Below are 12,776 nucleotides of genomic sequence, written 5' to 3' on the forward strand. Positions count from 1 at the left end.
CTGTCCTACTACCTAGACTATTCCTTTCATCCCACGTCTGATGACTGTATGTTGTCAGTCGCTTTACCAAGCGCCCCTCAGCCTCCTGGCCCTGACCAGTGAGTGTGATGAGCCTCAAGTCGCTCAGACGAGGCCGCCTTTTTGCCTGCCAAGGTAGAGGGCGCCTTGCGCATCCATCCCGAGAGTTACCCGGGGGCCCACAGGCAACCTTTTTTCCCTCGGCGACTCCAACTAACGGCGCGGCATTGGCCGGCCTTACGTGTGGATTGGGGTGGCTCCATGACTCGCGTCAGGGATCGACTAGAAATATGGGGATAATACGAAAACAACAAGGGGGTTCCGCCTTGCCGGTTTTCTCCTTTGGTTTCAGCTTGTCAGACTCTCTGAACACTTCGGCGGGTTTCACGCTTTGCCCCCTTTACGTGATTTGGGGGAGCGGTGAGTGAGAGAGACAAGCTTTTCTTTCCTCTTCTCCAGGTATGTTTGTTTATACCGGTCAGCAGCAAGGCTCCCTTTTTATGTGGGGATCAGCTCTCTTTCCACAGCCATGGCGCGGACCATCGCCGCCCTTCTGGCGCCATCGTCAATAGTTGCCGTGCTCGCTTTAATCGGCACGATCCTCCCTGCCGCGACACAGGCAGCGCATGTGCAATGGATACGCTGTCCCGATGGAAGTGGAGGCACGCAGGGGTTTGACGACCTCTGGCCGACATCGACTACAGCGCGCCTCCTCCCTGATCAAGACTCCGCCGGGGCATCCGGATTCGAGTTTAACGTCAGGGCCGATTACGCGGGCGAGGCGACTTGTGCGGAGCTGCTGCAAGGTGACCCGCCAGATATGACTATCAGTTTTGACGCCCTGACCTTGTCGGAGACATATGTCGTCCCTCCGTTGAACTGGACATGCGTGCCATTTTGGGACAGGCCTGCTGTCGAACAACAGTAAGTCGCGCCCAGCCATATCATGTTACGTGTCCAGTCCAGAAGCTGTAACCACGAGCCTTTAGACATCTAAAGAACCGGCAACCCGAAATACGTCTAGTCGCGCAACACAATCTCGGCAAACTTGGGTTGCTACCGGCATTTTCGGTGCAGGTGTCGTTCTCGGCCAGCAACAAGACCGGTTCAGCCGTGGGATCTTCAGCGTGCGTCTATTCCGAAATTACCCCTGAATTACGACAAGAGGTATCGACTGCAGCACGGTACGGACCCATTGTTGTCTTCCTGTTGGTGTTCTTATCCGGCCTCCTTGTCACCCTTTTCGCACCGGCGGTGTCCGCGGAACATTCCCCGTCGGCGGGAGGCATCACAGGCCAAGGCCTTCAACACCATATTACCAACACCTCCCAGAGTGGCATCTTACAGAGGGCCATCCTCCCTGGGGTTGGTGACTGCCTACTTCACCTCCAGTTCATCTTTTTTCTGGGCGCCCTCACACTCCGGTACCCCGGATTCTACCAACCTGTCACGAGCCTGCTTCACTGGTCCGCACTGTTCAGCCCCATCGGGCCGTTCGGTCAGGAGTGGAGGTATGACGGAGTGGTAGACGGCATTTATGAGATCAACGGTACACTCACAGGGTCGTACGGACTGGAACTGATGTCGCAAATCACGGGCGGGCCGGTGACTACGGACGTTTGGTGGAACATGGTCGCCATCGCAGCTATCATCACCGCTGTGGTTGCGGTGCTCCTGCTCTTTCACAGAGTCCTCTCACAGCATGTTCCATCACTCGATTGGTTGGCAATAGACAAAGACCTAGGCGGCGAGGGTCCAACATCCGGCTCGGCCTTCGCCCGCGGGATCTGGAGCGTGTTGCGGGTGATTCTCAGCTACTTCCTAACCCCGATCGTCGCCATCTCGGCCTACCAGCTCGACAACATTCTCTTGCCGGCGTACCACCTCGCCCTCGCTACGTTACTCATTGTGCTAGTAATCGTCGGCTTGACATGGATGTGGAAAAGCGCACCCTCGAACCAGCTAGGGGTCCTGCTTCTAGACCCCTCAAAACGGTATCGCCGAGTCAGCACGGATGACTCGGGTAGTGATACCGAGTCGGAACGGCCGGCCAAGGCCAGGGACCTTTTTGCGGCCATTTTCTTCTTGCTGGCCTTCATCCGCGGGATCACTGTTGGTGGGCTCCAGTTCTCACCACTCGCGCAGGTTATCATCCTGGCCGCAACTGAGCTGTCCCTGCTCGTCACCACTGCGGTTCTCCGGCCCATGAGGTGGCAAATATTGGCTGTTTTTGCGGGGTCGGGCGTCGCAAGACTTATGGTCGTTGCCCTCACGGCTGTCTTTCTCCCGGAGCTGAATGCAAGCATGTCGACAAGGAGCCGAGTGGGAATAGCGATTCTCGTAATCCACGTCGCCGTTTTGGTGTTTGCGTGCACAGTGCCGGCCGGGGTCCGTATTTCCAGTCTCATTAGCAACACCAGGGCTCCTGCTGATGAACCAGAGGTGAGTGACGCACACTACATACTACCCCTATCTAGCTATGGGCTAACAGGTTTCCCCGCACCGCAGATATACGGTCTAAGTCAGCTCAGGCGGCGAAGCTACGCCCTTAATGATCTCTCGGTTCCTCCCCTCCGGGCTCCGGTACCAGCAAGGCCCTACGCTTCAGCTAGGACAAACTCTCCTACTTGCCATCACGGTCACAGCCCAAGCGACGCAAGCAGCGTCTTCTACCACGACCGTACCTCATCCCCCGACGCGTTGTATCTCCGAGCGGTGCCCCAACACCATTACTTCCGCCAACCACGGTCCTCATCATCCACCAGCCGAAGCCGCTCGCACGGCTCCTCTAGAATCGCCCAAGGTCCCCCATCAAGCCCGAGAACATCAGGCTCGCAATGGTCCTCATCCCAAGGAGGCAGCTCTCCCACCGCCGTCAGATCCTCCTCCATCCTCACACCAGCAAAAGCCCAGCGCTCCGAGACCTCCAACTCCGAGGGCACTATGGAGGATACCTCCGAACCGCCGCTTATCACACCGCACCACGGGGCGGACTACGCGTTCCGCGAGGCCGACCTGTACTACGGCCACGGTCGCCCGCGACGCACGGGCACCTTTGGCCCTGCTGCTGCCGCCGCGGTTACGCCAACGCCGCAGAGCCAGCCCTCGGCCGTTCGCCGTGTCGTGTCGGGCATGCGAGACCAGCTGATGGGCCGCAGGTCGGCGTCGGTAGAGAGGCGGGGCGGGCATAAGGGGTTTGAGGTGAGGAGGCCGCCGAGGCCGCCGGGTTTGTGAGTTGGCAGGGGGTGGGGAGAATACCGAGTTGTGATATATGGTATCTACCTCATTAGAATTAATTCATACGTGGACATCGTTGCCATTGTTAACGTTGTATGTTCGGCGTCTTGGTTCTCTCAACTTGTCTTCGATGGGCATGCCAAAGGGGTCATGCCGGGCAGCCATCCAAGGTGTATTGTAGCCCCTGTCAACCCCAGTGTTAAGGTGAGAGAGGTCGATATTGGCGATGACCACCTGGGTCTGGCCCCCCTCGGCAATAAATTCGATCTCCGGGTAACCAGACGGGGTGAAGTTAAGATACAAAGTCGTAAGCCGAATCTTACCACCCACGATGATCTCCGTCTTGATGACCTTCTGGCTCGCGCTCATTCGGGGACTCGGGGCTCTCGCCGATTGTCCACCGTATAGCTGACTGACATATTCGTAAAGAACCAAGACCCCCCGTCGTTATTTTCCGTGCCCAGCAACGAGATGGGACTCGACCCAAGCATCCTAGTGCAACGTGATGTCGCATTCCCGCCCCAGCAATGCGAGGGCCAGAAAGACATGGGTATTTCCCCTCACATATAGTGACGAGTCTGACGACGCGAGGACTCGGCGACCGACGGCGTTTTGCACATTTCGAGTGGTGATCATCGTCCTCCACGGAACCTGGAGGACATAAACTTGAGTTCAACACTGAAAGCATCCATCTCATTCATTTTGGCTCCAAGTCTTGAGCAAGATTGATTCGCCATGGGTCTTTTCGAAAGCTTGATTGAACAAAAATGGCCTCTCTTGGCCACAGTCGTTGCGCTCTACGTGGTGCACACATTGCGACAGTATTGCCGACTTTGTCAATTCGGAGGACCATGGGGGACTGGTTTCAGCAAGATCCCACATAACTACAACACCTTCACTGGCGAGGCTCACGAGTGGTATCGCGACGTCAGTGAGAAATACGGTACGTCTCTATCTCCTTCGGCCACCTATACTGGATTCCGAGTCTTACACCGTGCGTCGACAACCAGGACCCATTGCTCGCGTCGGCCCGACCTCCCTCATCACGTCCAACGCCGAGGTCTGGGCCCATATCAACACCAAGCCTGGCTACAAGCGATCGACATGGTACTTCGAAGCCTGCCGCGTCGAGTACCACCGCGACCACATCTTCAGCCAAACCAACACCAAACTACACGATGAGCGGCGCAAGCAAATCGCCCCCGGCGTAAGCCCCCCTTCTCAACCCCCCTATCTTCCCACGATCCTCTCCCCCACCCAAACACCCACTAACCCACCCACCCCCTCCCCCCACACAGTACTCCGGCCGCGAAAACCACGAACTCGAATCCTCCATCGACGCCCGCCTCACCGAGTTCGTCACCCTCATCCGCAGCAAATACCTCTCCCACCCCGCCACCGGCGGCGGCGGCGGCGGCCCCATCATCGCCATGGACCTGGCCAAGAAGATCCAGTTCTTCACCCTCGACGTCATCAGCGCGGTCGGCACCGGCCGCGCCCTCGGCATGCTGCGCGCCGACACCGACGTCGACCGCTACATCCGCTCCAGCGAGGAGGGCCTGCGGCTGGTGACGGCGCTGTCGGGGCTGGGGCTCGCGTGGCTGGCGCAGGCGCCCGTGTTGGGTAGGTTCTTGGGCCCGAAGCCGACGGATAAGGCCGGGTTTGGGGCGCTGATGGGCGCGTGTTTTAGGGTGGTGGATGAGAGGGTGCGCGGGGTGGGGAAGGGGGGGGATGGGGGGAGGAGGGATATGCTGGCGTCGTTTATTCGGCATGGGTTGGAGGATAGGGATCTGAAGTCGGAGGTTTTGGAGACGCTGATTGCGGGGTCGGATACCACGGCCGCGGCGCTGAGGGCGACGATGTTGTATGTGATGGGGAGTAAGCGGGTGTATGTGAGGCTGCAGGAGGAGATTGATGAGGCGGTGAGGGAGGGCAAGGTGGCGAAGGATGGGGAGGGGGTGATTTCGTTCGCGGTGGCCAAGCAGCTGCCGTATCTGCAGGCTGTTATCAAGGAGGGGTTGAGGGTGTTCCCGCCGGTGAGGAACATCTTGCCTAAGGATATTCCGGCGGGCGGAGATACGGTCATGGTAGATGGCAAGCCCATGTTCTTGCCTGGCGGCGTTGACATCGGATACTCTGCGTTGGCCATGCACCGGGACAAGAAGGTGTATGGCGAGGATGCGGACCTGTTTCGACCGGAGCGTTGGTTTGAGCAAGACCGAGACAAACTGGCGGCTATGCAGAAGGTTAACGATCTCACGTTTGGGCATGGACGGTGGCAGTGTCTGGGCAAGAACGTGGCTCAGATGGAGCTGAACAAGACGTTCTTCGAGGTGAGATCCCCATCAAATGCCACAGTTACCCGGAAGCTTGCTCATAAACTACAGCTGTTCCGGTACTTCGACTGGGCCATCGCACATCCTGATAAGCCATGGGATATTATGAACACCATGGGGATCTTTGTGATCAACGATATGTGGGTACAGGTGACGGCCCGTTGAGCGTGATGTGGGCACTGGGATGCACGTTTAGGTTGGTTGACAGGAACCTTTGAGATTGTTACCGGGACTTGTATGCTACCTGTTACCATATTCTTTCTTGAATGTTATCAAATTTGAGTGATTTCAATACAAATCCACGAGTGCTCCGAGTCCCTGACTCGGTAAAGGGGGTGGAAATCCAAACCGAACAATCTCCTACCAACCCCACTGATAGAGTTACACTAAGAAGCGCAATTTCAAGCGTCAGTGGTTTAGTGGTAAAATCCATCGTTGCCATCGATGGGCCCCGCGTTCGATTCGCGGCTGACGCATTTTTGCTCTTCCGCTCTGCTGAGTGTAACCCTCCCCTCTTTTATCTGCCCGTTGCCTTGACACCCCTTTGCCTGCACGGGCGGCTTGAAGATGGAGAGTCAATCTGTAAGGGAACCACTGAGCATACATTGGTAGAAATCTGTAGGATGTCGAGAAATCCATACGATACTATCAGATCAGGTCTCGTAATCTGGCGGTGGCATCATCTTCGGTATAGGGTGCCAGTACTGAGTGTCCGAGTCCCACCACCCGTTGTCAAGAGACGTTGCGTTCCGGCAGTTCGGCCGCTCATATGACGCCTTGTCCCCGAACGGCCACATGGGCACAAAGCAGACTTCATCCACCTTGCAGGCCGCGCACTCCTTCCACTTGGTCCACTTCAGCTTGGTCGTCAACGCCCGTAAAGCCTGCTTGGAGGCAACCATCGAACCCTCGTCCGCATGGACGTCTTCAACGACCAATTTTCGGACTGCAAACAGGGTTGAGCAGATGCTGTGAGTGACAGTCTCGACGGCCGCCAGGATCAGGTGGTCCTCCTGCGTGTCCGGGACGACAACCCTCGTGTAAAACTGAGCACAGCGTTCAAGAGCAGCCTGGTATCCCTCATCCTCCACCGAGTAGTCGATGTGCGTGTTGAGCAACCCATTCACCGCACTCCGCATCCACACGACGGACTCGACCCCCTCGGCCATATACCTCAACCGGTCCGCATACCGATCCACGATCAAATCCACCACCCCCTGCCAGTCCACCACCCTCCCCTCACCACCCGCCCTCGCCTTCACAACCTCCTCCACCCTATCCCTCATCCCCCTCAACTCCCGATCCCCCACATTCACCAACCTCGGCATCCCCCCCTCCCCACCACCACCACCACCAACGTCTACCCCCCTAAAAAACCACACCGACACCATACTCCCCCAATCCACCCTCACCCTCCCACCCCCCAACCCGTTAAACCTCCTCCCCACAGCCCCCACATACCCAAACATAACCCCCCTCCTCGCATCCACATCCCACACCCCGCCAACCCCCCCAACCCCATCCGGATCCGGCCTCCCCACCACCCCAGCCAACTCCATGCCCTGGCCAAACTCACACTTGATCACCTCGAACCCGGCCTCCATGCGCAGCACCCCCTGCACGCCCCAGGCCTGCACCAGATCGCACAGCGCGCGCGCGCGGCCGGGCTCGTCGAACAGCGGGGCGGAGCGGTTGAGCCGGAGGAGCAGGTCTTGCGTGTCCAGCGTGCCCATGTCGGTGTTGCCGGCGGAGGAGCCGTCGATGTAGAGGAGGGGGAGGGGGTGCGTGGTGAGGTAGGTTTGGAGGTAGCCGTGATTTTCGGAGGGGCCGGTCTGGGGTTGGGGTTGGGTTAGGGGGTGTTGGTGGTGGGTTTCAAGTTGGGATGGGGGTGGTGGTGGTGGTGGTGGGCGGTTGGGAAGGGGCGGGTGGGCGAAGAGTTCGGCGTGTTCGATTTCGAAGGCGAGCCATTCCGGTCCCGGGGGAGGGGTGGGGTTGGGGCTGCCGTGGTGGAGGAGTACGCCGGGGGGGACGGTGACGACGAAGAGGGACATGCCGTTGTGGTTGAGGGAGGAGCCCCATTGGCGCATGGCTGAGTGGATCGCGTTGAAGATGTCGAAGGCGTTGTGCCGTGCGGCGGCCTTGCTGGGGCCGAATTCATTTACGGGTGTATTGGGGATAGAGGTTGCCGATGAGGGCGTGGTGAGGGTGGCCAGGCAGAGGACGGTCAAGCGCCTGATTGATGCCATGGTCCCCATTGTGAGACGCGTCACCACGTCGCCGACGACCGCCGGCTTGAGCGGTGAAGTGCAAGTTGGAGAATTTAATTCTTAAATAGGAGACCGTTGGTCTAAACACAAGAGGAGGCTGTCGAGGTTTCTTGCATTTCTGGGCTGGTTGAAGGACAATGAACACAGTTGTGTATGGTGGGAGGAATTCAGTTATGTCTGCCGTGGTGAGATTGCGCCACGACAGGGAGAGGAGCGGTCAGGACTGCCGATACGGGGCTCGGTGTCACCCAATTCGTCAGCGGAACAACAACGGTGAGAGGTGAGAGGTGAGACACGCCGTTCATCCTTCTCAGAAGCGCACAACTTTAATTCGATACTCTATTCTAGGTACGATGACTTTATCGGGCAAACGAAGATCTGACAACAGACAAACCCAGCCGAATAACGCTCCAAACAACACCATACCACAATCACTGGCATCCCATTGGAGATGTAACACCCCGTTAGGTATCACAAGCCGAACCACCCGGCTTACCGAATCCGAATAATCTCATCCCGACCCCTTTCCGCGCACGTAATGGCCTCCCCATCCATGGCATTATGAATGTACGCATCCCCCACGAACGTCATGGCGCCGTCCGGCCTCGGGCGCAGCACATACGGCACCGTCGTCCCGTACAAGATGCAAATCACATCCCCCACCTCCACCCCCGGACACCCCAGCCCCAGCATCCCCGTACTCGTGCTGAGGTACGGCCGCCCAGAACACATCGCCTTCATCGTGCCCGTAAACTGCAACAACATGCCATACTCCTCCAACGGCAACTTCTTCCGCCACGCCCTCACCGCACTATCCGCAAACCTCTCCACCGCATCCGGCCAACCCCTCACATGATCCGGCAGCGGGAACCCCTCCTCCCTTATCTGGCGAATCGCCTCATCCCGCAGCCGACAGCCCATCCAAAAGATATGGTACGCATCCAGCGCCCGACCGCCCTCCATAGCCGGCTCCACAGCCGACTGCGCGAGCAGGATGTCGACGTGGAAGCGCGGGAACTGGTCCGGGCCGAGCGCGTGCACCTTCTGGCACAGCCGCATGCAACCCTGTTCCCACTCGCGCGCCGCGTCGCCGTAGACGTCGTGGTGCTTCATGTTCTGGTTGTCCTCGCGGAAGGCCGTCTGCGGGATGATCTCGCTGACCGTGTCGAGGCGGAACCCTTGGGCGGTGAGCTCGGTGGCGGTGATGGTGCGGTTGGTGAGGTGGCTGGTGTGCGGCGAGATGCCGGCCGAGAAGCCGCAGGAGGGGGTGAATTCGGACGCGAAGGGGGGCTTGGAGTTGAAATTGGGTGCCCAGGAGGGCAGGTCGATGGGTTTGTCGCGTGAGGGGGCCGAGGAGAGGAAGTACCACTCGGGGTCGTTCTCTAGCATGCATTTGGCGAACTGGGCGTAGAGCTGCCACATGGTTTGGTTTGGCTGCACGGTCTGGAGGCTGGCCATATATTCGCGGACTTGGTGCGGCGCAACGCCCATAATGGCGTGCACTCGGTCGGGGGCCATGGTGACTTGCCGGGAGCGAGACTCTGCGACCAGTCCTCGGAATCTCCTGATGTCAAGCCCTTCAAGCATCTGCTCGATCGAGGCATCTCCCAACCGCAGCGCGTTCAGGTTGACGATGCCAATGATGGCATTGTTCATATCCTCCTCGGAAGCACCCTCGAACCGGATCAAGTCCAAGGAGCCGTACGTCAAGACTTGGGACGCAAGCTCGACCAGCAGCTCGAAGTCGACCTCCTGGTAACCGCACATGACAACCAGCTTGCGCGCGAGCAGCGCCTCCTGAACGGTCCACAGGCGACGGAACCATGGCCTCATAAACAGGTGCCCGTAATACTGCCCATGGTCCTCGTTGATTGTTGCGGCAGTGTCCTCTGGCAAATCCGCTCTGGTAGCGGTAGCCTGATTCAGGGTGACTACCTCACCCAGCATTCGCTCCATGTTCTTTAACGCAGCGTCACTTTGGTTGGCTGTCGGACCGAGCCAGATGAACACCTTGCTCGCCTTGGAGTAGATCTCGCCCATACGGTACATCTGATCCAGCTTCTCGTTCTGATCGTCCTGGTTGATGCATATCTGGTCGATCCACAGCAGGTCGTGCGAGCCTGTGGCATGCTGCGACGCCTGCACCTGGTTTAGGACCTCGAGGACCGTCTCCGAGATGCTGAAGCTCTTCATGTCAAGGAACATGCCCCGTCTAGCGCTGGTCGGGTCCCAGCAGTAGGAGATTGCGATGTATCGCGGCGGCTTTGATAGCGGATGCGACTCCAGGTATGCCAGGGGGTGGGAGCCTAAGCCACCCAAACGGAGAAAGCGTGCATGCCCCTTTGGTAGTGGCGGGTATTGGTATGATGTTGGTAGAGCCAGGGGCATGCGCGCCATTTCTGTGTTGCCTTCGATGTCTCTCCTCTCGTGCAGCTCCGACACCACGTCGCGCGTCTCGCTGGGCACGACACGGGCGTTGGTCATGGAGATATTCTCTACCGTCAGTTTGTCTGGTGCCACGCCCAAGGACTGGCTCAGTTGTGATAATATCGACTCATGGTACTGTGGCGGGAGGCTTGCGATACCCTCGCACAGGGGAGTGCAGACATGACTTCCGGGTGTACTTGCGGTTTGTGCCGATATTGGCGACGCTGGTGTTGGTGCTTGACTCAGGACATTATTATCTCCTGACCCCTTGAGGTGACGGCGAAAGAAGCGGCGCATTTCCACGCTGAGGCAGAGGTGTCGGGTTTAGGCGCCAATGGGTTGGAGAAGTGTGTTGGGGTATGGCGTTCGTCTCGCTATCTGAGATGCGGGGTATTAGAACCTTTTCAAGTTGATGACTTGTCCCGGAATCCGGGGCTGTCGGGGCTGACGATTTGTGAAGAAGTGACAACTCAGCAGCCTAATTCAGCCGGCGAAGGAAGAACATTGAAGCCCAACGCCAGCTTCCCGGAGGGCCTACTTGGTAATTCGAGCCTGTTTTCCTATCCTAGGTGCATCATTATCATGTTGAAATACGGAAATGCCCCCCCGTTGATAAAAATCAGCTACTAGAGGTACGGCTTTCCTAGTATCATGGACTAAATCAATATCCCTAAATTCTTTCGGCTAGATGCCCATTGAAAAATGTCCCTCTCCTGTAGCTACTATACTGGTATCAAGTCAAGCTAACAAAGGGGGCGCCCTTACTTCTCTTCTCATCACCTCCTAGAAGAAGATAGCCCGAAAACGCCGTTGCCTCGACCCAGCCCTAAGGGGATCGACATTGGAGTTGTGGGACCCCCTGCACTCAAGGTTGCATCCATCTCCTCCCTGACGCGACATTGACATCACAACGTCTGCAACACATAACCTCCGTTCGTGTTATGGATGGAAGAGTAAAAGATTGTCTTGGTTACGCAATAGACAGTGGGCAGCTGCCCACCCCGTATGTAGGTACATGACCCGCAAAACCATCCGAGCTCTTCGCCTTCAACCACGTAGCGGTTAACAACCTCACTTAGTGGACAAGCTTCGGCAAGGGTAGTTGTGCTGGTGAGGCGTTAGCCATCAGTCTTGCCGGTATATTGTTGTCACTCACCCTATAAAGCCTTGCTCCGGCCAATCGCCAAAGGAGCTTGGGTCAAGCTAATAAGGACCGTCGACGCATGTGAAAGCCGCTGGACCAATGTTCCCCCAGCCTTCGCTGTCGACCAGGATGCTGCCGTCGTCATTGTCATTGCAGTGGTACGCGCATCCCGCGTCGGTATAGAGACGGAAGTTGTATGAGCCTGTCGATCTGACCGAGACAAGGCTCGTTTGGAAGAAGGCGGGCATTCGGCAGCAGGCCTGGTACGGGCAGGTGAAACCTTCACAATTGCCTGTGAAATCGGTACCCGAGCACCCATAGACGCTCATAGGGTCCTGGCCACGAACCAAAAGGCCTAGAGAAAGCGCCGCCATAGCCGCGGGGATCTTCATGTTGAATCTTCTGATGGATGAGGAATGGATTAAAGAAAGGTTGAAGATGGCGATTCACGGCATGCATCTCGCAAGAAGGCCTCGCCCCCTTTATATCTACATTCTCCGTCGTTGGGTGACGTCAAGCACAAACAGGGCCGAATTCTATTTGAAATGAGTTTTGTCATGGTTTCTCGCAAGGCACCAATCAAGACTTGAAATTGTGCCTGATGTGTTGAAGAAGATTCACTACAGCGTTAGCACGGCGGGTGCATGGACAACTCAGGTTGAGCGAGAGGTACACTTTCGGAGTCGACTTGAACCCTATTGGCAGGCCTAACGACCGCCCCTTTCCGATCGCCACCAACCTCCGCTCCTGTGGTAGGGCCTGTGTAGCCCATCGGCCTATTTAGCTGACAAGCTGACAGTGTGATGGGCACGCAAAAACCTCTGATGGCCGTCACGCATTGGTCCGTCCCAAACCGGGTCACAGTTCGTCGGGCATGAGCCTGACACTCCTTGTCCGGGGGAAATCCTTGGTCGCGTGTGAACGGTGTGATGTCAACCTTGCCTTCTCTCGTGTAAGAACCGCCCAAACGGGCAGGAGACGATCGACGTACACAAACCATCGCCCGATTCGCCCGCCGTCAACCCAGAATCCCTGTGCGAGAGAGCCCGAGCCACGATCGGGCTTTCGAGGACGGAAGCCGGTGTGCTTCTCGGGGGGTCCTCGTGGATGTGCTGTCTGCGACCAATGCCAATCATGTCCTTTTTCGGTCTAGCATGAGGTCGTTTCCGGGTCAAGTTCCGAGCTCCAGCCCTATCAGACCCGAGCCATCAAGCCGAACCCTCAGCCCGTGGCATTGATGAACACCGCCGGGGTCGTAGGGCTGATGCCGCCGCTGATATCTGGGCGTTGCCTGGATAAGGCGTCAATGGTCCGCCCGGTCGTCCGCGAAGAGCAGAAGGGGTACGA

General features: G+C 57.7%; 5 protein-coding genes and 1 non-coding gene across 6 annotated transcripts; 3 read left to right on the plus strand and 3 right to left on the minus strand.

The window, feature by feature from the left end:
- Nucleotides 1–547: 547 nt before the first annotated feature.
- B0H64DRAFT_363325 (uncharacterized protein) lies at nucleotides 548–3,252 on the plus strand (the record flags this gene model as incomplete). Its single annotated transcript, XM_062801799.1, has 4 exons — nucleotides 548–942; nucleotides 1,008–1,095; nucleotides 1,411–2,460; nucleotides 2,527–3,252. 4 exons carry the CDS (start codon nucleotides 548–550, stop codon nucleotides 3,250–3,252), a joined length of 2,259 nt encoding a protein of 752 aa, XP_062656535.1.
- A 480-nt stretch (nucleotides 3,253–3,732) lies between these two features.
- B0H64DRAFT_345235 (cytochrome P450) lies at nucleotides 3,733–5,884 on the plus strand. Its single transcript, XM_062801310.1, has 4 exons — nucleotides 3,733–4,198; nucleotides 4,266–4,462; nucleotides 4,554–5,588; nucleotides 5,643–5,884. Exons 1-4 carry the CDS (start codon nucleotides 3,991–3,993, stop codon nucleotides 5,754–5,756), a joined length of 1,554 nt encoding a protein of 517 aa, XP_062656536.1. The 5' UTR covers nucleotides 3,733–3,990; the 3' UTR covers nucleotides 5,757–5,884.
- Nucleotides 5,885–5,984: 100 nt separating this feature from the next.
- B0H64DRAFT_345239 (uncharacterized protein) lies at nucleotides 5,985–7,837 on the minus strand (the record flags this gene model as incomplete). The annotated part of the gene is made up of 3 exons (XM_062801311.1): nucleotides 5,985–6,859; nucleotides 7,040–7,153; nucleotides 7,610–7,837. 3 exons carry the CDS (start codon nucleotides 7,835–7,837, stop codon nucleotides 6,245–6,247), a joined length of 957 nt encoding a protein of 318 aa, XP_062656537.1. The 3' UTR covers nucleotides 5,985–6,244.
- B0H64DRAFT_t119 lies at nucleotides 5,997–6,067 on the plus strand. The gene has a single exon. It is a non-coding gene; the product is annotated as a tRNA-Gly (tRNA).
- Nucleotides 7,838–8,145: 308 nt separating the features above from the next.
- Nucleotides 8,146–10,691, minus strand: B0H64DRAFT_363333 (heterokaryon incompatibility protein-domain-containing protein). The gene has a single exon (XM_062801800.1). The coding sequence runs from the start codon at nucleotides 10,580–10,582 to the stop codon at nucleotides 8,351–8,353; it is 2,232 nt and encodes a 743-aa protein (XP_062656538.1). The 5' UTR covers nucleotides 10,583–10,691; the 3' UTR covers nucleotides 8,146–8,350.
- Nucleotides 10,692–11,337: 646 nt separating this feature from the next.
- On the minus strand, nucleotides 11,338–12,082 carry B0H64DRAFT_204647 (uncharacterized protein). The gene has a single exon (XM_062799317.1). The coding sequence runs from the start codon at nucleotides 11,819–11,821 to the stop codon at nucleotides 11,489–11,491; it is 333 nt and encodes a 110-aa protein (XP_062656539.1). The 5' UTR covers nucleotides 11,822–12,082; the 3' UTR covers nucleotides 11,338–11,488.
- Between the last annotated feature and the right edge of the window lie 694 nt (nucleotides 12,083–12,776).

The sequence above is a fragment of the Chaetomium fimeti genome (genome assembly GCF_033439085.1).
Source record: "Chaetomium fimeti strain CBS 168.71 chromosome Unknown B0H64scaffold_6, whole genome shotgun sequence".
Taxonomy (NCBI): Eukaryota; Fungi; Ascomycota; class Sordariomycetes; order Sordariales; family Chaetomiaceae; genus Chaetomium; species Chaetomium fimeti.